Source organism: Bombina bombina, chromosome 1 (assembly GCF_027579735.1).
Source record: "Bombina bombina isolate aBomBom1 chromosome 1, aBomBom1.pri, whole genome shotgun sequence".
In the NCBI taxonomy this organism is placed as follows: Eukaryota; Metazoa; Chordata; class Amphibia; order Anura; family Bombinatoridae; genus Bombina; species Bombina bombina.
In genome coordinates, this window is record NC_069499.1 from 1257687704 (window position 1) to 1257713331 (window position 25628).

A 25628-nucleotide genomic window follows, 5' to 3' on the forward strand; every position below is an offset into this window, starting at 1 on the left:
AATCTCTCTGCTGTGTTTGAACACCCTATCCAAGTAAACATTCTCCACCCTTTTGGCCTGTGTTATTTTGCCCTATAATAGATTGTATCTTCCCAGAACTAACCACTGTTTTATTGTATCATTCTCTGGGACCTTCTCACCACCACTCCTGGTATATGTAAGTGTACCCAAGGCTCAGTTCTATGCATTCTGTTGTTCTAAATCGAAAAATTCTCTTTGTGTACCATTACCACAGCAATACTGACCACACCTAAATCTAAATATTTTCTTTAATACAATCTTAAATCTTGCAACAGAGTTTCTTACTGTAAAAAAATTTAACCGATACCCCTTTTATCAACATTCCATCACCTAATCAACATCACTGATGACAACCCCACTATAACATTCACCTTACTTTTACTACTTTAGGGTACTATTTGACCCTATCCTCACCTTTAACCTCCAGTCTAGTGAGCCTCCAAACTCAGTCCATCCTCTGTGTATAACATAGAGTCACAAACAGGCAGACTTTCTTAAAATTCTTCTTTATTGGTACAAAAATAAAACCATAACAGAATTCCCATAATAAATACCCCAATGAAGGGCATCAAGCATTTGAGGTTTTTGTTATGGTTTTATTTTTTTGAACCAATAAAGAAGAATTTTAATTAAGTCTGTCTGTTTGGAACTATATGTTACACATGGAGGATGGACTGAGTGTTGAGGCTCACTAGACTGGTGGCAAATTTTGGTGTTAGATCAAAGACACTGCTTCTGGTACCTCTCCAGGAAACTGCATCCAGTAAGGTGTTGATACTGAAGACACGATGCATGCACTTTCCATTTGGTAGCATGGTAAGTGCAATAGTTCTGTGTTTTTGTCCTCACCTTAACCCCCTCTCACATGCAATCTCTCAGCAAAGCCTGCTGTTTCCATCTGTATAACATTATCAAATTTCACGTAATTCTCACTCAAAACACAGAAACAAGTCTCTGTGCAGTCCCTCCTCATATCAAACCTTTACAACTGTTGGTTTACCTCTTAAAAGAATGTCTCCAACTATCTTATCCACTTCACAGATTGTTCATCCTCCACTGTTTCTATATGCCAGTCCCTACACTGGTTTCCACTATCTTCAAAATTATAACTCTCACCTACAATGTTCATTACACCCCTCATTTCTTTAACACTCTTACCACCTCCTTTGTTATGCTTCTGATGTATGTCTCTCAAAACATCTCATCAACACCCTTTTCTATCTCCACTAATCATGTGGAATTTTATTCCTCAGTCACTCTCCCGACAGCTTTTAACCCTCAGAGAACCATACCACATAACATTATAAGTTTATCACTCATCTGAGACCAATTTTCCAAATAATCAAAAGAACATGACTTACATGACTTTCAATCAATTCACACACTAGTTACTCTCCCATTTTTTGTCTCAACTATCTTTTTAGATTGTAAGCTATTTAGGAAGCATGTTCTTTCAATCCTTATTTACCATTTATATAATGGTAGCTATGTTGAAATAATAAAATGTAATATTTAATATTCTATGAAAATAAATCATTGTGCCATATCAATGAGAGCTAGTTACTAATGTTGTTCCCATGATGCAGAAAACATTGAAGAAGTGCACTGAGAACAAACCTGTGTTCCTCCAAAAACAATTGTCACCAAAAACCATAAGGTGATGCTTTAATTTTACCTTGAAAATAACCAGCATTCTGCATTGAGATTTTTTTGCAAGAGGAAGGAAGTAGAATCTAGTGAACCATAAGCTGTATCATGAACCTTGATACGCTTGCCCAAAGTGGTGTGCAAAAAAAATTATGTTGGCACGACATCACCATTTTTAAAAATGGGTGTATATACGCTATACCCCATTCTGATAGGTCATGATAAGCTATTCAAGATTTGGTAGCCCTACATCCTGTTCGCCTTTGAGAAAGCTACTGTAAAATGTGCATCAGGCGACCACCACCTACTATATACAACCTTTATGTGTGAAATTTGTTCCACATATGTTGCTAATTTAGCCTAATACTTTTGCTCTTTAATACTTATAACTTTGTTAACTAATTACTCTGGGTATATCACCTCTCACTATGGTTTATTAAGGATTACCTTAGTATTATTCGTTTGTGTGAAAATTGTTCCACACTCGGATTAGGCTGTTTACTCTGGGTTGGTTACTGGATACCCTCTACTGGACTAGCTGCCCCTCTAACAGTTATTTGGGACTGTGTCCCTTCTATTATATGGTATAAAAATGTACATATCATTATTGAGGGTCCATCTATCCATCCCAGTTTTCGGTTAAACTTGGTATAACTACTACCTATAGGTTGTTATATGTAGGCTACCTTTTGTGCTGTTTTTAATTTTGTTTGTCCTATATGTTAACCGTCTTCTAAGGGTTTTTATTAGTTATGATTATCATTAAAAGTTATATTTTAACGTAGGGGTCCATTCCCTCTATACTCTCTTTAAGCAAGTGCTGCTATAGGTGCTTCTTTCTGATTCTCATTCACTCATTACTTTTAGCACTCAGCACCCTCCACAAACTACTTTTGTTATATATAGGATTTCTGTGTCACACACACCTTCCTTTTTTCATACATGACATCACCTGCCTGGAAGAGAAATCATTAGATTTTGGCACATAATCTGAAAAAGGTTCAGCACTTTTGTTTCATCCTATGGGTTCTTAACCCTTGACATGAAGAGCTGCCTTTGGTAATTCAAGAGATCATAGATATTATTAGTTTTACTTTTAGTAAATGTCTTATGGACTAATAAATATGCTCATAATTGGGTTTATACAGTGGTTAAGTCCTACAAAAAAAAGTGTGGGAACTCACCTAGACTTCCATCCCGCTTACAATAAATATTATTTTACACAAACACACACACTTACCTTCACATACACACTGTTTATATATATATATATATATATATATATATATACATATATATATATATATATATATATATGTACACATACATTTTGGTTAATAAAAGCAAATTAAAACCAATGAAGGGTTGAATGGTTGCCTTTGGGCCTGAAACTACTCCTCTGTCACTGAGTTTCACCCACTTAGGGCTCGATTTATCAAGCAATGGCGGACATATGCTCCCCTGTCCACTGCAGCTCGCCTATGGAGGGCAGAATTCCATTGTCGGAATTCAGCATTGCACAAGAGCGCTATTTTGCTATTTCTGTCGGATGAGACTGGGGAGACTGAGGATAGGAAGCAGCGGTCTGATGACTGCTGCCTGATAAATACTGACTGTAGGTTCTCTTGTGAGAACCTGCAGTTGTAGACGGGCGAACAGCTTTATAAATCAAGTTCCTGCACTGCAAAAATAGTGCAGGAACTCCGTTCCCATGCGTTCCCGCTTGACTTGACTCCTGGGTTTATAAATTCAGATTTAAGGTTGTCTCCCCAAAAGGGAGCATATATTTATTGTATAAGCAACAGTTATACTTATATCTAAAACCAGGAATAATTTGGTTTGCAGACAAAATTAATCTCTTATTTAAAGTTATATTCCTACCATTCAGGTGCCCTACGCATATTTCAAAGATTCTGTATTTCTTCCATCCACATCCATAGGATTGCTATTCTATATTCTAATCATTTTAAAACACATCGCCCATTTTAGTATTCTTGATGGACATTAGATGATATCTTATTTCTTGTTATCTGTTGCATTTCTTATTTAGTACTCATCACCAAGTCCTTCTCATAGCACTGACATCTCCATGAAGAAAGTTGCAACTATCAATGATGTTTGTGAGTCCATGAAACAACAACTTCTACTCCTGGTGGAATGGGCAAAATATATCCCAGCCTTCTGTGAGCTACCCTTAGATGATCAGGTAACTTCTAAAGAAGATATTAACACTGGGTCATGTTTTAGTGAACAGATTTGATTTAAAAGATATTAATCAGTGTCCACTGGCATCTAAAACACCCTAATCTCTTTAATTCCCATTTCACTAGAGCTCACTCATCTCTCTAATCTTTATTGAAAGGGCTCTATAGACATATGCAGAACCATAGTGTGATGAGTGTATTATCTGACAGAAGCTTTATTGCCCTGTGGTCTAAACTAGGTGTGATTAGGGCATATAGCTTAGGTTGCAGGTCCATGGTTCTGATTTGAGTTGTGATATAGGCATGTTGCAGAAAATCACTGTAGAGCTATATTTTCTATCTAAAATATGATGTGGGCTTATGAATAAGGGAAACAGCAGTAAACAATGATACTATCTAATGTCTGATGTGGGTGCATGGCGGGGGTTTTATCTGATGTCCAATCATGGCCCCACCTACTTTCTACAGGTACAATATTAACTGGATCTTTATGGAGGTCAACAGATAACCACAGTCTCCTATAAGATCAGCCTGTATGTGTAAGGTCACAATACAGCTGAAGGTGTTTATCAGTCTATTTATATTAGTTACTGGCTATAATCATATCACACAATATTCCAAGTTTAAAAAGTGCACAAAGAAAGTCTTCTCATACCTATACCATGGGAATGTTATTAGCACAACACAGCAATATTAAATGCTGTATTTAAAATGTAATTAAATGGCTGCATTTGAATTGTAACACTTTTTTTTACAAAAGGCAATGTTTTCATTAACCTGAACTGAATAGAATACCCAGGTATCTACCAGTAAATAAATGCTGATATACATGCTTGTATGGACTATTACAGGTGGCATTACTGAGGGCACATGCTGGAGCACATCTCCTTCTAGGAGTGGCTAAAAGATCACTTCCATACAAAGATTTCCTGTTGCTTGGTAAGATACTTTAAATACTGTGTATTTTGTGTGTGTGTGTATGTGCGTGTATGTACAGTATATATATATATATAATGAATATCAGAGCTTAAATTGGAATTTGAACACTCAAAAACTTAAAACCTTTGTATCCTCTTAACATTTTTGTCACACCACTCTTGACCACTAACAACATATTCACAACAACATACTTTACACCATGCCATTCAATTAATAAATATTTCATTTTATATACAGTGCGTAAAACAACATCAACAAAATAAATAACTGTATATGACACAATTTCTTAGAAATCTTCAGAAAAATGTATGATATATTTTTGTATGTATACTAGATGTAGGAAACTTGTATAAACAAATATTTTTTTATATACTTAATGAAGAAGAAAAATACAGGTAAATATATTAATATCATTAAATATTAATTATTATTTGAGGGGATGTTTAAATCTAAACAGAACAAAACATTTTTTTAACATTTTTGATACATGTAACATGAACCATATTCAATCATAACAACAATAAAATATAGAGGTCCAGATTACGAATTACGCGCAAGTGATATCTGGTTTATCACGGCTACTTGAGCGCATCAGATATAATACTCATATTACAAATTGAACCTGAGCGGAATTGAAGTTAACGCACGTCGAGATATCGTAACCTCAGAGCTCTGGTAACTACATCAAAAATACATTGAAAAGTACAGTTACACTCATAATAACACTAATAAAAGTTATTTAAAAAAAATGGTTGCACAAAAAAAGTTATAAGGGCTCAAAGATATGAAGTCTCAGGTGCTAAAAAAAAAAGGCAGGCAAAAAGCTTTAACATAGAGGTACATATATATATACTGTACATGTCTAAATATGTATGAATATGTATAATATTTATGTACATATGTATTTATGTACTTGTTTGTGTGTGTGTGTGTGTGTGTGTGTGTGCATATATATATATATATATATATATATATATATATATGTGTGTTTGTATATGTGCATTGGAGCCCTTTCCAGTCAAGTAGATAAAAACATAAAAAGCACATTTGTGCAATATTCATATTTAATAAAATGTTATACTGTGTATTTACTGTAAATATTTCCCATTCTAATTTTCTTCACAATAATAAATATGTTCTAAGTATTTTTAAATAAATATTCCTTTATATATTTGCATATATCTATCTACACCTATATATAATCATTCATATATATATATATATATATATATATATATATATATATATATACACAGGTGGTCCTCGGTTTCCGCCGGTTCAATTTGCGCCTTTAGATATATGTAGAAATATTTATTTATGAATAAATAGAACATATTCTGCTATGTGAAGAACATTGGAATGTAAAATATTCATATTTCATGTTGGGTTAGCGCACTTGAGAATATGCGATTAGGTTTGAACTCTTTTTGCTCCATTGACTTCTATGGGGGAATACCCTAATGTGGACGCAATATTCTAACTTCTACCTTTTGTGCGTTGGGTTAGTGAGCAAGTGAAACCTTTTTACTTTTAACTTATAATAGGAGCGCTACATGATTTGCAAAAAGATTACTTCTAGCGGAGTTAGTGCGAAAGTGAGAGCGTTAAATACCGATCCACTCGTAATCTGGCAAGGAGTGTTTTTATATTTTTTGTATGACTTTAAACTTAAATTACTTTTTGAACACTGTAAACAGCATATGAAACAGTCATTTTTATTAATCATTTTATTTAGTTGAACCGATGGTTCAGATTACAAATTAAATTATTAGAAAGGATAAAGTATGAAGCAATGTTAGCACTTCCCTTCATGTGCTCGCTGCCAGCCCCGGTTCTCCCAAACCGTGTATAGAAGCAGAAAGTGATGAAAGTGGCGGCGCTGTGTAACCTCCAGGGAACCAAGCTGCCCACGTCCTCTGAGTCAACCTTGTTGCTTTCATCTCCAATATAAAAGAGCTCACAATAGTGTAGCATATTTCAGACAATGTGGTAGGCACACAAACTGGTTATACTCATGAGATTGCAGTTAAATTAAGCCTTTTATTAAAATCATCACAAAAATGTCTTTAGGTGCAGCTTCAGGTTTTATTTAAAATACAGCTCAACGTGTTTCGGCTAAAAGAAGCCTTTATCAAGAGCATAAAGTTAAAACAATTTCTGGAACAAATGGTTATAGCCTAGCAATATTCACAAACAAATTTAAAGTCTCAAAACCCTGCCTGCCTTCTTCAAGACACACCCATCCACAGGTGTGCTGAATTCAGCTTACATCAGGGCTGTATCCAATCCCTATCTTTTTCTGTCAGGAAGTGTAGAAATATACCAATGAAATTCAGTATGCCAGATGCCTTAAATACATTTATATGGTTACACTTCCCCACATAAAAAGCTTCCATTCTGGGATCAACAGACCTATAGTGTCTTTATGTTGATAATCTCTTTACATTGATAATATCTCACTAAATAATCTGTATAAAAAAAAATCTGTGCTTGGAAACATATGTGCTATTTAAATATTCATTTGTGCAGCATAAATCAAACTATACAAATGAGGATGAACCATATTAGCTATTGGTACAAGGCAAAAGTTGTGCCACTAATAAACATCTTATTATTGCGATCTCTGTTAACATCAATATTATACGTTAAAATCACTATAAATATAGCGACCAATCTACAAAAATAAACATTGGTCAAATGTCCTTGCGTCAACCAATGAAGAAATCGGTAGTCCCACTCAGTCTTGATCCCAGGACCTTGTGCAAGGGGATGTGATAATCACTGCACTATCACAATCTTAAGTCCTCTTTCTCCCAATGGAAACACTGAACATATCGCTCCCGTAGCATTTAGAAGTCCCAATTCAATAGAGTGATATTGTCTGCTATTTAGGTGTACAAATGGCAATATAAAAGGAGGGACAAGTTAGAGATGCAACATAAACAATACAAAAATTGAATTAACTTGATCAAAAAGGTCAAAGCGAGATAAATAGCAATACCATATAAGTATCAAAAAAACAGAAAAACCAGTAAAGTCAAAACAGCAAATGTTCACTGAAAGGCTGCTATAAAAAGCCTTAATGTATGATATTATAATCTATAGTAAAGCTTATCATTATCACAAGCAGAATAATAAATTCTGTTCATTAGGGAAAACAGGACAGCATGTTACTTGTTCTTAAACATATAGAATAATTTTCAAAACCTGTATAGAACTATTTTCCTTCAATCCCCACCAACAAACCAATAGTAAAATAAATAAATCCTCAAAAGCTATTAACTGGCTACTGAGGAGAAGAACTTAGACAACCTTGGTAGTTAAAAACACATCTTTCATAAAAACATACTAATCTTAAAGGGCATTGATAGTCTAAATCTCCCTTTATAAGGAAGCTGCTTCTTTATAAGAAAGCTGCTACCTTAGTATCCTTATTTAACCCCCATTCACCATAGCTCTTGATATCAAATATCCACCACATTTCTCTTTTCAACAGAAGGGATTCTAAGCTCCCTCCTCTCCATGACTGTTTTACTTTCTCGATCCCTACCCATTTAATGTTAGTATTACATTTATTACAACAGTTGCAGTGTTGATCTAATTTATTTTTCTCTATTTTTTTTAAAATGTTTTAAAATCCTGGTCTTAAGGAATCTAGACCTTTGGCCTAAATATTGTACCCCACAGCCACAGGTCAGCAGGTATATTACATAGTGGTTTTACAACTGATAAAAATGTTGATGTTATACTGCTTACCTGTTACTGTGGAAACTAATGATTTAATAGAATATTTCTTATAATCACAGGCCTTGCAGTTTCCGCATGAATAAAAACCAGTTAGGTTGTTTAATATACAAGAGGTTTTGGGCTGCATCCATTCTTTATTGGTTGACGCAAGGACATTTGACCGATGTTTATTTCTGTAGATTGGTCCCTATCTTTATAGTGATTTTAACGTTTAATATTGATGTTAACAGAGATCGCAATAATAAGATGTTTATTAGTGGCACAACTTTTGCCTTGTACCAATAGCTAATGTGATTCATCATCATTTGTATAGTTTGATTTATGCTGCACAAATGAATGTTTAATAACACATATGTTTCCAAGCACATATTGTTTTTGATACAGATTATATAGTGAGATATTATCAATGTAAAGAGATTATCAACATAAAGACACTATAGGTCTGTTGATCCCAGAATGGAAGCTTTTTATGCGGGAAGTGTAAACATATAAATGTATTTAAGGCATCTGGCATACTGAATTTCATTGGTATATTTCTACACTTCCTGATAGAAAAAGAGAGGAATTGGATACAGCCCTAATATAAGCTGAATTCAGCAGACCTGTGGATGGGTGTGTCTTGAAGAAGGCAGGCAGGGTTTTGAGACTATAAATTTGTTTGTGAATATTGCTAGGCTATAACCATTTGTTCCAGAAATTGTTTTAACTTTATGCTCTTGATAAAGGCTTCTTTTAGCCAAAATGCGTTGAGCTGTATTTTAAATAAAACCTGAAGCTGCACCTGAAGACACCTTTGTGATGATTTTAATAAAAGGCTTATTTTAACTGCAATCTCGTGAGTATAACCAGTTTGTGCGCCTACCACATTGTCTGAAATATGCTACACTATTGTGAGCTCTTTTATTTTGGAGGTGAAAGAAACAAGGTTGACTCAGAGGACATGGGCAGCTTGGTTCCCTGGAGGTGACACAGCGCCGCGACTTTCAACACTTTCTAAAAATTAAATTAAACTGACAGAGTCACATTTTCATTAATTACTATATTGCAAAAGATGTGCATACATTTGAAATCTTTTAAAACTGTCTTTTTTAAACACAATTTGCATTGTTTTACAGTTCATTAACACAAACCCTCAAATAGCATCTTGAGTGTAGGGACTGATATAAATGAGTTACAGCACATATTATATGTCAAACAAAAAAAAGCTAACTCAGAGCATGAACTAAAAAAAAACAAGATATTTATTGAAAAAATATTTAAAATATACAGACAATTAGAGAAAACCTTTCTGAGAACTCTATTTATCTACAGTATATATTTTAAATATTATTTCAATAAATATCTTGTTTTTATTTAGTCCACGATCTGAGTTAGCTTTTTTTTGTGTGGCTGATATTGCTTGTGTGGCTGGATCTGCCACTGGAAGGCTCTCCAAGCTTTTAAGGGATATCACAGTTGTGGATTGATTTACTTACAGTTGTACATCCGGCCAGCGTAAGCTGGCAGAAGCCTGTGGTATTTTTTATTCTGCATCACATATCAGCCAATCAATGTACAGTATGTAGGAGGGTCAGGATTCTGCATTCCTCAGAATGTGCTCTAGCTTCTCTAGTGGGAGTGGAAAATCCATTTTGAGACTTTAATTAAAGAAAAAAAAGACAAAATAAATAATGAATGTGCATGGCCAATTTGTTTCACTACACATCGTTAAACATTTTATTGAGAATATGTTTTTGAGTTTACTGTCCCTTAAAGGGACACTAAACCCAAAAATTTACCTTCATGATTCAGATAGAGAATACAATTTTAAACAACATTCCAATTTTCTTCTATTATCTAATTTGCTTCATTCTTTAGATATCCTTTGTTGAAGAAATAGTAATGCACATGGGTGAGCCAATCACATGTGGAATCTATGTGCAGCAGCCAATCAGCAGCTACTGAGCATAAAGCAAATGAGATAATAGAAGTAAAGTTGTTAAACATTGCATGCTCTTTCTAAATCATGAAAGAAAAAAATTGGGTTTCATGTCCCTTTAAATAAATATAGGATTGTTTTCAACAAGTTTGAAAATCAGTTTAAAAAGATGGCAGCTTTGTTTAAAGTTAAAAAATCAAGCATAGTTTAAAAAATGTACAGTGTGTATTGATATAACTAGATCCTTACGTCTTCTTAAACTCTAATATGTTGAACACACAAACAAATCAAACAAACAGCCTTGTCTTAGGTATTTCACACTGGTCAAGATAATCGAATTAGATAAATCCAATAATTATGTAAGAACCTTTGAGAGCTGGATTAGAATGGATTTGAATTTGTAAAAAAGCAACCAGTGGAAACCTAGGAGAAGCCTTTAACATGGCTCTTCTAATCAATTTGAAGTGTAGTGACTGCCCAACCTAATTAATAAAAAAAGAACAAATTAGTTATATCAATCCAAAGTTAATATTCTAGAAAAGTTACCTTTAAATATATATATTTTTAAAACTACTTAAAGGGACAGTCTACGATATAATTTGCATTGTATTAAAATATAGCTAATCCCTTTATTACCCATTCCCCAGTTTTGCATTACCAGCACAGTTATATTTATACACTTTTTACCTCTGTGATTACCTTGTATCTAAGCTTCTTCTGACACCCCCTTGATCACATGACTTTTTATTTATTATATCTATTGACTTGCATTTAATACCGTGTTGTGCTAAATCTTAAATAACTTCTCAGGCGTGAAGACGTTATCTATATGGACCACATGAACTAGCAGTCTCATGTTGTGAAAAGCAAATAAAGAGCATGTGATAAGAGGCAGAAATTTAGAGTTTTAAATGTTATAAAGTATATTAATATACAAATGTTGACTGTGCAAAGCTGGGAATGGGTAGTAAAGGCCTTGTCTATCTTTTTAAACAATAATAATTTTAGTGTAGACTGTCCCTTTAACTTAAAATGGTGTAACTACTAGAATCATTTCAAATGTTCAATATAATGTAGTAATTGCCAAACAAAACATATTCCAAATTTTAGGAAAATTCATTATTACCTAATAATCATGCATCCATATAATTCTGTCTTTCCATTTATTGTTACCAATTTATTTTTGTTATTTATTTTAACAATACAATTGGCTGTTTTGGAAACTGCTGTTTCATGCAATTTGTATAAAAGCTCAATATAAGTATATGTACCGTGCCCTATCTTCAAAATTTCAAATTTCAAGTAAATCTATCCAGTGGCACCTGGTTCACTTACTGAGTTATATTTAGGTGCACTGACAGGCTCCTCATAAACCCAAAATGCATGCATTGTGACACCAAATTTAGCTTTTATTAAAATATTTTAAATAGACAAAACCTATTAAAGGATATGTGTATGTGTTTTATGGGCAATTTAATATTGGATTTAGTTTTTTGACAATTAGGCATCCCTGTACAAATGAAACTTACTTTCTGGATAGTTTCAGTTTATAATTAAAGGGAAATTAAAGTCATTCCACACAAATTTATTAAATTAATAAACAAATTTATCAATAAAAATGAAACAACACTGCAATATGAATTATTAATTAATGAAAATGAAACAACACTGCAATATGAATTAATTATTAATCAACGAAAATGAAACAACACTGCAATGTTTTTTTCTGTAGACAAATGCAGCAAACTTCAGGAACCAGCTACATAGTAAACAGTGATTGCTTAGAGCAGGGCACAAACATGTTTAGAGCTAGCTCAAATTTGGCAAAATCAAAGGAGATCAAATGAACTTACTGAGCAATGCTTTTGTAAGTAATTTGTTAGTACTATGTGCAGCATCAATAAAGTGTAAACTTTTTTCGATTGCCAACAAATTCAGAACAAATATTACTAAGTATTTTTTCATTTTCTTTCAATTCTATAGGTGCATTGATTCAGATATTTGCTTAGCGAAAAACAAAACATATCCGTTTTCATTACAAATTTGCATTTGTAACAAAACAAAAGCACATCTCTAATAAAGTGACAGTTTTAAATAATTAAAAAATATCTATTTTCTAGGCAGATCTTTAGCAATTCAGTAATCTGCTGATAAAAGCTCTGCATATGTACAAAAATGAATGACCATTTAACTAGATTAAAACGTTTTTATTCAACCTTTTTGTGCAATTAACTATTTAAATATGCTTAATTGTTGTTCTTATGCATGATAGAAACTGCTTTTAATGCCCCCTTTGAAGTCCTAAAGAATCATGTTTTGGTTGAAATCTGTAGTGATGATGTTTATGTTCCCACATTGACAACAGAAAATAGTGTTCGTGTTTTCTCAATTACAGGCAATGATTTTATCATTCCAATGCATTGCCCAGAGCTGGAGATCGCTCGTGTTGCTACACGGATTCTGGATGAGTTGGTGAAACCTCTAAGAGAAATTGAGATTGATGAAAATGAATATGCCTGTCTTAAAGCAATTCTATTCTTTGATCCTGGTAAGAATGCTTATAGTAAAATATATATCTTGAGATTCCTTATGTTTATGAGTCAGAAAAAATCACTTGTTGAAAGAAAGTGGCAGGACTGACAGGTAGACAGGATCAAGCAGACTCGTGCATTAGAAGTAAAGAAATTTCGCAGCACTTATGCTTGTATCAGAAGTGGAGCTGACAGCAAACTCTTTGCCAAGATGGTGTCCAGTGTTCTCTGTAAAAACAACTAAGGTTTGTAATACACATTTATCAATATTTTATACTATAAACATTTTATAATAAAAATATAATAGGCCTGTTTATTACAAAAACTGGTCTGTCTGTGGCCCTCTAGGATAGATTTTAAATACCTTGATCAAACCACATAAGAAGTGATTTTGTGCTTATCTGCAAAACTTTCTTGCATAGTTTTATGCTCCCTTTGCCCAGTGTGATCCTAATGTTGAAGCCATTTGATAGGAATCTCGCCTTTGTGTTTTCTCAGATTGTAAAGGTTTGAGTGATCCTGCCAAGGTGAAAAACATGAGGTTCCAGGTGCAAGTCAACCTAGAAGATTACATTAATGATCGTCAATACGATTCGAGAGGCAGGTTTAGCGACATACTCCTCCTACTCCCGCCGCTACAGAGTATTACATGGCAGATGATTGAGCAGGTCCAGTTTGCAAAGCTCTTTGGAGTAGCTCGAGTTGACAGCTTACTGCAAGAGATGCTACTGGGAGGTGAGATTTCACTCTTACATACTAAGAGACAAATACAATAATAGACAAAGAACACTTTAAAAACAAATTTCAATAGGTGCTGAAAACCTTTATTAAACCTGAATATAACAAGGAGATGAACGTCAACATTAAACTTTCATGATTCTGTAATTAAAAAAATATATTTTATAGTCAACTTTGTATTCATGTTATCCTTTGTTGAAGAGCATAACTAGGCAGGCACAGGAGCATATGAACATTATATGGCAGCATTGTTTGCAACAATATTTATAACAGTGTTATACGTTATTGCAAACACTACTGCTGTCATTCACCGCTCAACACAAATGTATGCTCCTGAGCCTATTTAGGTGTACTTTTCAATCAAGGTTTACAAAAGAACAAAGTAAAGTTGACAATAGAAATCAATTGGAACGTTAATAATGGCAGTCCAATTTGTAATTTAATGGCCCTTTAGGGGACATTAAAGGGATAATTTGCCCATTGTCCTGTTCAGAAATAGAACAGGGTTCTTTGTAATCTGGGCTTTAAAGGGACAGTCAACACCAGAATCTTTGTTGTTTAAAAAGATAGATAATCCCTATGTTACCCATTCCCCAGTTATGCAAAAACAACACTGTTATATTAATATACTTTTTACTTCTGTGACTAACTTGTATCTAAGCATCTTCTGACCGCCCCTAATCACATGACTTTTAGTTATTATCTATTGACTTGCATTTTAGCCAATTAGTGCAGTGTCTGCCACTAGCCATGGGCGTTATCACAATGCTATCTATATGGCCTACATGAGCTAGCTCTCCCCTGCCTTGAAAAGTAAATCAAATAGAGGCGGCCTTCAAGGGCTTAGAAATTATCATATGTGCCTTCCTAGGTTTGCTTTCAACTAGAATACCAAGAGAACAAAGCAAAATTGTTGATAAAAGTAAATTGGAAAGTTGTTTAAAATTACATGCCCTATTTGAAAAATGAAATATTTTTTTTGGTCTTGACTGTCCCTTTAAGTGTTGTTTTATCACATTGTCATGTAGGAGCAGCCATGGATGGAGGACAGTATGGGCATTTAGGACATTCCAGCTTGAGCCTAGAATTAATTCCAGGACACGCAGTTCATTCCAGCAACCTTCACTCCGTGATACACAGTGTATCGTCCGGTAAGTATTCCGTTTCACATTGTACTTGGCATTATAAATATCTTGGCATAAAAAGAATCCTAAACTTGAGCATTGAGATCCAGAATGAGGAAAATGTGATAACGTGAAGTATTATCTAATTATAAGGTATGCTGTATCATCAAAACTACTTTCTTTTTCCATTTTAAAGCCAAAGTGTTTGCAGGGACAAGCTGGTCACTGAAGCATAGAGGAAACTGCCTCTATGTTCTATTTCCAATACCACTAAAAAGAAGGGCAGCACACACACTTAGTATAATGTGATTAATCACTAGGCCGCTCAGGCTATCATTGACCATACAAAGGATCAAGTATGGGCAGAAACTGAGCAAAAACAGTGTTCCAGATTATAAAATATGAACTGGCAAATGTTGCTAGATTTTCTTGCTTTTTCTTAGAAAAAAATAAATAAATGAATAAAACATAAACATCACCGACAAAAATATCTGTGTATTTGTGCTGTCAGTCAGCATTATTACTGCTACATACTTAAAACCTTGAGGGTTAGCTATGTTTAGCCTTCTGTTGTTAATTAGGTTTCAGAAGCTGATATGCAATGTTACATTAAGAATGTGTGCTTTTGTGCAAAAGCCGGAGAGCAAAACTACATTGAACATGTGCATTTACGTTTTGGCTGACATATGGCTGACATATGGCTGACAATGAAGTATGTAAATTAATTTAAAAAATAAGGCTACTACTATCCACTCCAAGTCTATGCATTAAAGTGATAGTAAATCCTAGCGTTTGTTTCAGTCATAAAGAATAAAATAATTCATGCTAAAAGTTCCTTTATTTGTCTGAACCGTTCACTGCGCTGAGTACCTCAGGCAGCCCATGGTACAACGCTATTTTGCTGTTAGTGATCTTAGCCAATAGCGTGCACCTCAAAGCAAAATAGCATTCTGCCGTGGGCTACCTGAGGAGGTCAGTGCGGTGAACGCTTTAGACAAATAATGGAACTTTCAGCATGCAGTATTTTATACTTCATGACTGAAAGTCCTCTTTATTTGTTCCACTGGTAAATCCTAGAGTTTCATAAACGCTAGGATTTACTATCACTTTAAATCTAAGGCTCTTATTTAGGGCTAGATTATGAGTGGAGTACTAGCAGGAGTGATAAAAAAAAAATAAAGGGGAATCAGTTGATTTGATATACTTGTATTTTGCAAAGGAGTTACCACATGAGTGCCACATGAGAGATTAATTTACAAATGAAGAGACTGCAAAATAGCTGAAAATGTTAACGCATGGATAAATAACTGGATAAATGAAAGGGAGCAATGAGTAGTAGTAAATTGATCATATTCAGATTGGACAAATGTAATCAGTGGAGTCCCCAAGGATTAGTACTGGGCCCTGTTCTTTTTAATATTGTTATTATTAACTTGGAGCAAGGATTAAATAGCAACATCTCTATTTTTGCAGATGATACAAAATTGTGTAAATTCATTAGGTCAGTGCAGATTGAAATTGCTTTACAAGGGGATATACAAAAATTAAAAGAATGGGCAGGTAAATGGAAAATTAGATTTAATACTGGAAAATGCAAGGTTTTACAATTTGGAAATAAAAAATTAAGCAGGCAACCTATTATTTAAACAAGACTAGACTTAGCAAAACAGAAGAGGAAAGGTATTTGGGAGTAGTAATAGATAACAAGCTAAAGATGGGTGCACAATGTAGGGCAGTGGCTTTTAAGGCTAATAAGATGCTAGCGTGTATTAAAAGAAGTATTTATGTGAGGAAAGCATTATTCTGTCACTTTATAAATCCATGGTAAAACCTCAACTTGAGTATGGAGTGCATATCTGGGGACTAATCTTGAAAAAAGACATTGCAGGCTTAGAAAAAGTTCAGAGAAGGGCCACAAAACTAATAAGGGGAATAGACAATCAAGGTTAGCTAAACTGGGTCTGTTTTCTCTAGAAAAAAAGGGCTCTTGAGAAGTGACATGATTACTTTATATAATATATATTCAAGACCCATATACAGAGATGGCGGAAACTCTGTTTATTCCAAGAAAATAGTTTGTAACAAGAGGTCACAATTTTAAGTTGGAGGAAAGGAAATTTAATCTCCTGCAACGTAAATGTTTTTTCACTGTAAGAGCAATGAAATTGTGGAACTCATTACCTGAGGAGGTAGTAAATGCTGATACCTTAGATACATTGAAAAATGGTTTAGATGAATTTCTGGTTAGAAACAGAATTCAAGGATATGATTGCTTGTGTTAAATGGGTCACCTTTTCAAATTGGATACATTTATGCTCAACTGGAGCTTTTATTGTAAGTATATTAACATTTGTATAGGTTGAACTCAATAAAGTTTTTTTCTTTCAATCTCATCTACTATGTTACTATGTTCTATCATTACATTATACTTAACTAGTCCTAAAGCCCGTTCACACGGGCCATTTTCTGCAGTACAGCGGTCCCACCTCTTGCGCTCTCTCCCTCCCCCTCTCTTTTGCTCTCTCTCTCCCCCTATTTTGTGCTCTCTCTCTCCCCCCTCTCTTTTGCGCTCTCTCTCTCCCCCTCTCTCTTGAGCTCTCTCTCCCCTCTCTTTTGCGCTCTCTCTCTCTCCCATCTCTTTTGTGCTCTCTCTCTCTCCCAACACTCTTTTGCTCTCTCTCCCCCCTCTCTTTTGCACTCTCTCCCTCCCTCTCTTTTGCGCTCTCCCCCTCTCTTTTGCGCTCTCCCCCTCTCTTTTGCGCTCTCTCTCCCCCCTCTTTTGCGCTCTCTCCCCCCTCTCTTTTGTGCTCTCTCTCCCCCCTCTTTTGCGCTCTCGCTCCCCCCTCTTTTGCACTCTCTCTCCCCCCTCTTTTGCACTCTCTTTCCCCCCTCTCTTTTGCGCTCTCCCTCCTCTCTTTTGTGCTCTCTCTCCCCCCCTCTCTTTTGCGCTCTCTCTCTCCCCCTCTTTTGCTCTCTCTCTCCCTCCCTCTCTTTTGCTCTCTCTCCCCTCTCTTTTGCTCTCTCTCCCCCCCTCTCTTTTGCTCTCTCTCTCCCCCCTCTCTTTTGCTCTCTCTCTCCATCCCGCTCTTTTGCTCTCTCCCCCTCTCTTTTGCTCTCTCTCCCCCTCTCTCTTTTGCGCTCTCTCTCCCCCCCTCTCTTTTGCATTCTCTCTCCTCCCTCTCTTTTGCACTCTCTCTCCCCCCTCTTTTGCACTCTCTCTCCCCCCTCTTTTGCACTCTCTTTCCCCCCTCTCTTTTGCGCTCTCCCTCCTCTATTTTGCGCTCTATCTCCCCCCTCTTTTGCGCTCTCTCACCCCCTCTCTTTTGCGCTCTCTCTCCCCCCTCTTTTGCACTCTCTCTCCCCCCTCTTTTGCACTCTCTTTCCCCTCTCTCTTTTGCGCTCTCTCTCCCTCCTCTCTTTTGTGCTCTCTCTCCCCCCTCTCTTTTGCGCTCTCTCTCTCCGCCACTTTTGCTCTCTCTCCCCTCTCTTTTGCTCTCTCTCTCCATCCCTCTCTTTTGCTCGCTCTCTTCATCCCTCTCTTTTGCTCTCTCTCCCCCCTCTCTTTTGCTCTCTCTCTCCCCTCTCATTTGCTCTCTCTCTCCATCCCGCTCTTTTGCTCTCTCTCTCCATCCCTCTCTTTTGCTCTCTCTCTCCCCCCTCTCTTTTGCGCTCTCCCCCTCTCTTTTGCTCTCCCCCCTCTATTGCGCTCTCTCTCTCCATCCCTCTCTTTTGCTCTCTCTCTCCATCTCTCTTTTGCTCTCTCTCCCCCCTCTCTTTTGCTCTCTCTCTCTCTCCCCTCTCTTTTGCTCTCTCTCTCCATCCCTCTCTTTTGCTCTCTCTCTCTCCCTCTCTTTTGCGCTCCCCCCCCTCTTTTGCGCTCTCTCTCCCCCCTCTCTTTTGCTCTCTCTGTGTCTCCCCTCTCTTTTGCTCTCTCTCTCCATCCCTCTCTTTTGCTCTCTCTCTCCCCCTCTCTTTTGCGCTCTCTCTCTCTCCCTCCTCTCTTTTGCGCTCTCTCTCCCCCCTCTTTTGCGCTCTCTCCCCCCCTCTTTTGTGCTCTCTCCCGCCTCTTTTGCGCTCTCTCTCCCGCCTCTTTTGCGCTCTCTCTCCCCCCTCTTTTGCACTCTCTTTCCCCCCCTCTCTTTTGCATTCTCCCTCCTCTCTTTTGTGCTCTCTCCCCCCCTCTCTTTTGCGCTCTCTCTCTCCCCCTCTTTTGCTCTCTCTCTCCATCCCTCTCTTTTGCTCTCTCTCCCCTCTCTTTTGCTCTCTCTCCCCCCTCTCTTTTGCTCTCTCTCGCTCTCTCCCCCCCTCTCTTTTGCTCTCTCTCTCTCCATCCCGCTCTTTTGCTCTCTCCCCCTCTCTTTTGCTCTCTCTCCCCCTCTCTCTTTTGCGCTCTCTCTCTCCCCCCTCTCTTTTGCATTCTCTCTCTCCCTTCTCTCTTTTGCGCTCTCACTCCCCCCTCTTTTGCGCTCTCTCCCCCCTCTCTTTTGCACTCTCTCTCCCCCCTCTTTTGCACTCTCTCTCCCCCCTCTTTTGCACTCTCTTTCCCCCCTCTCTTTTGCGCTCTCTTTCCCCCCCTCTCTTTTGCGCTCTCTTTCCCCCCCTCTCTTTTGCGCTCTCTCTCCCTCCTCTCTTTTGCACTCTATCTCCCCCCTCTTTTGCGCTCTCTCCCCCCCTCTCTTTTGCGCTCTCTCTCCCCCCTCTTTTGCACTCTCTCTCCCCCCTCTTTTGCACTTTCTTTCCCCCCCCCTCTCTTTTGCGCTCTCTCTCCCTCCTCTCTTTTGTGCTCTCTCTCTCCCCCACTTTTGCTCTCTCTCTCCCCTCTCTTTTGCTCTCTCTCTCCATCCCTCTCTTTTGCTCGCTCTCTTCATCCCTCTCTTTTGCTCTCTCTCTCCCCTCTCTTTTGCTCTCTCTTTCCCCTCTCATTTGCTCTCTCTCCATCCCGCTCTTTTGCTCTCTCTCTCCATCCCTCTCTTTTGCCCTCTCTCTCCCCCCTCTCTTTTGCGCTCTCCCCCCTCTCTTTTGCGCTCTCCCCCCCCCCTCTTTTGCGCTCTCTCTCTCCATCCCTCTCTTTTGCTCTCTCTCTCCATCTCTCTCTTTTGCTCTCTCTCCCCCCTCTCTTTTGCTCTCTCTCCCCTCTCTTTTGCTCTCTCTCTCCATCCCTCTCTTTTGCTCTCTCTCTCCCCCTCTCTTTTGCTCTCTCTCCCCCCTCTATTTTGCTCTCTCTCCCACCTCTTTTGCTCTCTCTCTCACCTCTTTTGCTCTCTCTCCCCTCCTCTCTCTATCTCCCCCCTCTCTCTGTACTCCCTCTTCTTTTTCACTCTCTCCTCTTTTTCTTTTGCACTCTCTCTTCCACTCTCATTTGCTCTCTCTCTTCCCCTCTCTTTTGCTCTCTCTCTCCCCCCTCTCTCTCCCCCCTTTCTCTTTCCCCCTTTTCTTTTGCGCTCTCTCTTCCCCTCTCTTTTGCTCTCTCTCTTCCCCTCTTGTTTGCTCTCTCTCTTCCCCACTCTTTTGCTCTCTCTCTTTCCCCCTCTTATTTTCTCCCTCCCCCTCTATTTTGCTCTCTCTCTCCCCTCTTATTTTCTCTCTCCCCCTCTATTTTGCTCTCTCTCTCCCCCTCTCTTATCCTATCTTTAGCTCTTTCCCATCTCTTTTGTTCTCTCCCCCTCTCTATCTCTCTCCCCTCTATCTTGCATGTGCGACCGTGCCCGGCCCCGCCACCATCACACTCGGCCCCGCCCCCGTCATGCACTGTCCCGCCCGCGTCACGCCTGGTCACGCTCCCGCTCACACATGGCCATGCCCACTTCTGCCCGCACCGCTGCAAACAGCAGATCAGGTAGGGACTCTAAGGCCAGGTGTGTTTGTCCTCGTGCTGTCTCTACTGCGCATGACAGCTTCGGACAAACACACTTGGCCTTTTATATTATAGGATTCCTGTGATATTCTTTGTTGAAGAGATACCTTGGTAGGCATCTAAAGCACTTCATGGCAGGAAATAGTGCTCTTGAAATGGATAACATTCTTGCAAAACTGCTGCCGTATAGTGCTCCAGAAATGGACAAGCTCCTAAGCATACGTTCCTGCTTTTTAACCAAAGATAGCAAGAGAACAAAGAAGCATTAATAATACAAGGGAATTATAAAGTTGTTTAAAATCGCATGCTCTATCTAAATCACGAGAAAAAAAAAATGGGTTTTAATATCCCATGAATTACTGTGCTGTGCTCCATCTGGTGCATCTGTTCATAGGCTGTTCTGGTTAATCCTATCTCCCTCCCGTTGAAAACTAAACACTAATGAGAGGAAGATGTGCTGGCTGAAAGCAAGTTTGACAATAATCTGCCTTTGTATGTAATTTGTATGTGTTTCTTTATTGCATTTTAAACATTTTTAATGCATAAAAGTACAAGACAAATTACACTTTCCATTAATATTAAAAGCTGAGTTGATGTCCCAGTCACATGATTTTCTATAAATTTAGTTGGACCACAAGGATCACTCAACTTGGAGACACAACGATGTCTTAAGTGCCATGCCAGGCCACATTCAAAATAAATATAAGTGGTTCTGAAGTATATAACTACCTTTAAGGTTTTGTTTTTTATAAAGGCCTTCTAGTTACACTGGCAAAATGTGAATAATGCTGATGATCTGCCAGAAGTCACACACTATACTCATTTGTGCTCTAAGCAAAATGCTGCTATACAGTCATTTATTTATAAACTAGAACATTCTTGTACACATAATTCCAACATTTTTATATAATTACTCCAGACTGAAAGGTAAGGGATGATAAAGTGAACATTCTCTGAGAAAAGTTGAGAAGAATTAGTTTTCCCTTAAAGAAGTCAGTGTTTAAATAGAAAAAAAAGATGGGCAACTGGACATACCAACCAGTTTGGGAGTGTCACAGAGATAGCAGGAAGTCTGAGAGATACGCAATACTTTTTACCTCTGTGATTACCTTGTATCTAGGAACCTTCTTCCAGCCCCCTGATCACATGACTGTGACTGTTTATTATCTATTGTCTTGCATTTAGCATTGTTTTGTGCTAAATCTTAAATAACCCCCTGTGCCTGAACACAGTGTTATCTATATGGCCCACGTGTACTTTCTGTCTCTTTGTGTTGAAAAGAGATTTAAAAGCATGTGATAAGTGGCAGCCCTCAAAGGCTTAGAAATTAGCATAGGAGCCTACCTATGTTTAGTTTAAATGAAGAATACCAAGAGAAAAAAAAGCAAATTTGATAATAAAAGTAAATTGGAAAGTTGATTAAAATTAAAAGTCCTATCTGAATAATGAAAGTTTAATTTATACTAGACTGTCCCTTTAAAAGCACATGAAACCTATTTTTTTTTCATGATTCAGATAGAGAATACAATTTTAATAAAGTTTCCAATTTATTTTTAGTATCAAATTTGTTTCATTCTCATGTTATTCTTTGTTGAAGGGATATCTAGATAGGTAGTGTGCACGTTTGGAGCACTATATGACAGGAAATAGTGCTGCCATCTAGTGCTCTTGCTAATGTGTAACATTGTTGCCAAACTGCTGCCATATAGTACTGCAGACACGTGCACACCCCTGATCTTACATTCCTGCTTTTCAACAAAGTATAAGAAGAAAATGAAGTTCATTAAAATTGTATGTTCAATCTGAATCATGAAATAATTTTTTAGGGTTGATGTCCAGTCCCTTTAAGTTATTCCTACTGCTCTTGCCAAGCTCGCCATACTGCACAGCAGCAACAATGGGTGGGAATTGTTTTTTTGGGAAAGACAGCTAACACAATTTATAAAAGCATTTTAAAATGATCTTCAAAGCAAGTCAACTTTTTTGTGGCAAATGAATGAATGAATGCATAAACTGCACTGTCATTAAAGGGACACTGAACCCAATTTTTTTCTTTTGTGATTCAGATAGAGCATGCAATTTTAAGCAACTTTCTAATTTACTCCTATTATCAATGTTTATTTGTTCTCTTGCTATCTTTCTTTGAAAAAGAAGGTATCTAAGCTTTTTTTTTAGGTTCAGGACTCTGGACAGCAATTTTTTATTGGTGGATGAATTTATCCACCAATCAGCAAGGACAACCAAGGTTGTTCACCAAAAATGGGCCGGCATCTAAACTTACATTCTTGCATTTCAAATAAAGATACCAAGAGAATGAAGAAAATTTGATAACAGGAGTAAATTAGAATGATGCTTAAAATTTCCTGCTCTACCTGAATTACAAAAGAACATTTTTGTGTTCAGTGTCCCTTTAACTGAAGATGTATTTGCCACTGTGCAAGCTATTCGCCAGATAACACAGGACAATATTATTGAATAAAATGGAGGAACAATATAACATTATTTGCTCTTTTTACCATGACTGCTGATTATAATATATCTTCATCAAGATCATGATAAAGATTCATATTTCTGGCTTTAAAGTGACATTAAGCACCTTGAGCTTTTTAATCAAATAGGTTTAGTTATGCAAAGTAAAACAATTTTGCAATATACTTTTATTATTTAATTTGCCCCCTTTTCATTCAATTTAGCTCTAAAATGTGTGGCTTTTCTAATCCTCAGACCTAGAAAACCACCCTGCAGACTTTGCAAGCCTTACCCTGTTACATACATTTCCTTAATTGGCTTTAAAAGATAACCGAAAAACAATGCACTTTATACAAACAATATGCCCATGGCTGGCCTTGTTGTCTGCAGGACCATGCATGGATTTGCTACTCTAAATAAGGCAAGCGGTTGGTGGAGTTTAGTTATTGAAAAACAAATGCAGCCAGTAACGTGTTAATTTATTTTAAAAATGTTTAAACTTGGCTGATTTGTCATTCTATAGCAAGACAACTGAGATGTCTTGTAATTATAAGGTGTAAATGGTCCCTTTAAAATGAAATGCAAATTCCTCCATCTAATTAAGATGGAGTACATTTTTGTAACCCTACTGTTTCACATTTATGTTAGATACTTTTTTATTTTTTTTTTAATAATTCTCTCTCTTCTTTCTTTCTCTTTTTTTAAAGCATCTTCAGAAACTCCACTTTCATCCTCACAAGGCAATACAAGCAGTGAAGAATACAAGTTAAATAATGCCCAAGGCACCTCAATTCCCTTAATGACACGTACAGTTATTGCTAAAAAGGAGATTCTATAAAATAAATACATAAAAAGGCGCAGATAACCTTTTTCCCCTTTGGTATTATGAGTTTATTAAAGGAACGCTAACAAACCAATGTGAGAAATATATTAAGTAAATTGGAAATGGACTTTCAGTCAATGATCAAGTTTTACAGAGTTTCAAGAGATCAAGTTTCGGCCTACAGGAAAACTTGGAAGATCTTCAGCTATTTTCATTTAAAGAACACATATGTAATGACCTACCAGTCCAAGAACAAAAGTGTTATACAGAGGAAACTAAAAGCAGAATTTAATGATTTAATTATCAGTCTTTTTGTTTTTCAGGCCGTTTTCCGGAAAAAAAAAATCCAAACATTAAATTGTAAAATAAAGGAACATGGAAAATGAACAGACAAAATAATGGATATATTTTCTAAAAATAAATCTTTTGAAAAAAGTATTTTAAATGCATTCAGTTTAAAGTCTACTTGACTTGGAGCCATCACAGTGTTTTACCCTGGTTCACCATTTCCTTTCACTGCATTAGGGCGCATACTTGAAGAAATGCTGCTTTTATTAGAGGCCTGCAGGAGCTAAGGTGTCAAAGGGACAAAAACCCCTTTCAATTACAAGACTTTTGTGTTGGGTTGTAATAAATTATTATAAAAGCCAAGTGTGTTAATAGATTAACACCCTGGTTACTAAAAATGTTTTACAATGGCCAAATAAAACCCACACTTACCCTATACGAAGGAGCCAATATGGGTTTGTTACTAAAGTAGACAAGGCAGGCCATTGTTATATTGCTAGTAAAAATGTATTCTTTGGCAGTGTCTTATTAAATCTCCACTGCATTTAGGAACAACTATATACATTCAGCAAAGCTAGGCTTGTAAAGTGTGCACTACCAATTCTCAATTTAAAAAACATATTTTTCAGAATTAAATTAGGAAATTAAACAAATAATGAATCTATAATGCAATTTATTTTACTACACCTATTTTATCTTTAAATTCCTTTAATCGCATTGGCTGTCAGAGAGCTTTAATGGTTTATGCTGCATTCAGGGGCTTACCTACAGAGGTCTCAGACGTCTCCATTGAGACCAGGTGCCCATCTAACCCTGCAATCAGTAGGGGCATCTCTACAGGTCTGGCCCCTCTATCTGTCCCTTATGGAAAAGGGCTCACAATTTAAGAAAAGGGTATGGATTTGCTTTAACAATATGGTTACAAAGTTTCCAAGATGGCTGCCATAGAGTTACTGTACAGAAAAACCTTCTGGGTACAGGAAGTGCTATGCAAGTGCATATCCTCTGGTGCAGACTAACCAAGGGGAAGGATGACTCATAGGGCCCAATGATCTAAAGGTCTCTGGGCTGGAGAGATTATTAAAGAAGGCTCACCAGTATTTTTATTTCTCTGGTGGAATGATCTAATGCAACTTTTTACCCTGAAAACAGGGCGTCTCTCTAAGGGGTGTATACCGCATTTTCGTATGGGGATGGGATGAGACATTACAAAATGCACAATAAAATTTGTATTTTAAAAATCGGAATAATTGAACCATTCACACAAAAATACACAGGAAAAAATTGTATTGTTAAGGTGCATCAAAAATTGTAATAAAATTCTT

General features: G+C 36.9%; 1 protein-coding gene across 1 annotated transcript in view; it reads left to right on the forward strand.

Annotated features, from left to right (window-relative positions):
• Window positions 1-24453, forward strand: part of LOC128648246 (hepatocyte nuclear factor 4-beta) — a 139525-nt gene extending 115072 nt beyond the window's left edge. The window contains exons 5-10 of the mRNA XM_053700880.1: window positions 3719-3874; window positions 4724-4811; window positions 12872-13024; window positions 13506-13742; window positions 14774-14896; window positions 23900-24453. Of these exons, the coding sequence (XP_053556855.1) occupies window positions 3719-3874; window positions 4724-4811; window positions 12872-13024; window positions 13506-13742; window positions 14774-14896; window positions 23900-24030 (888 nt within the window). The 3' untranslated portion in view covers window positions 24031-24453. The remainder of the gene's footprint in view (window positions 1-3718; window positions 3875-4723; window positions 4812-12871; window positions 13025-13505; window positions 13743-14773; window positions 14897-23899) is intronic.
• The last annotated feature ends 1175 nt before the right edge of the window (window positions 24454-25628 follow it).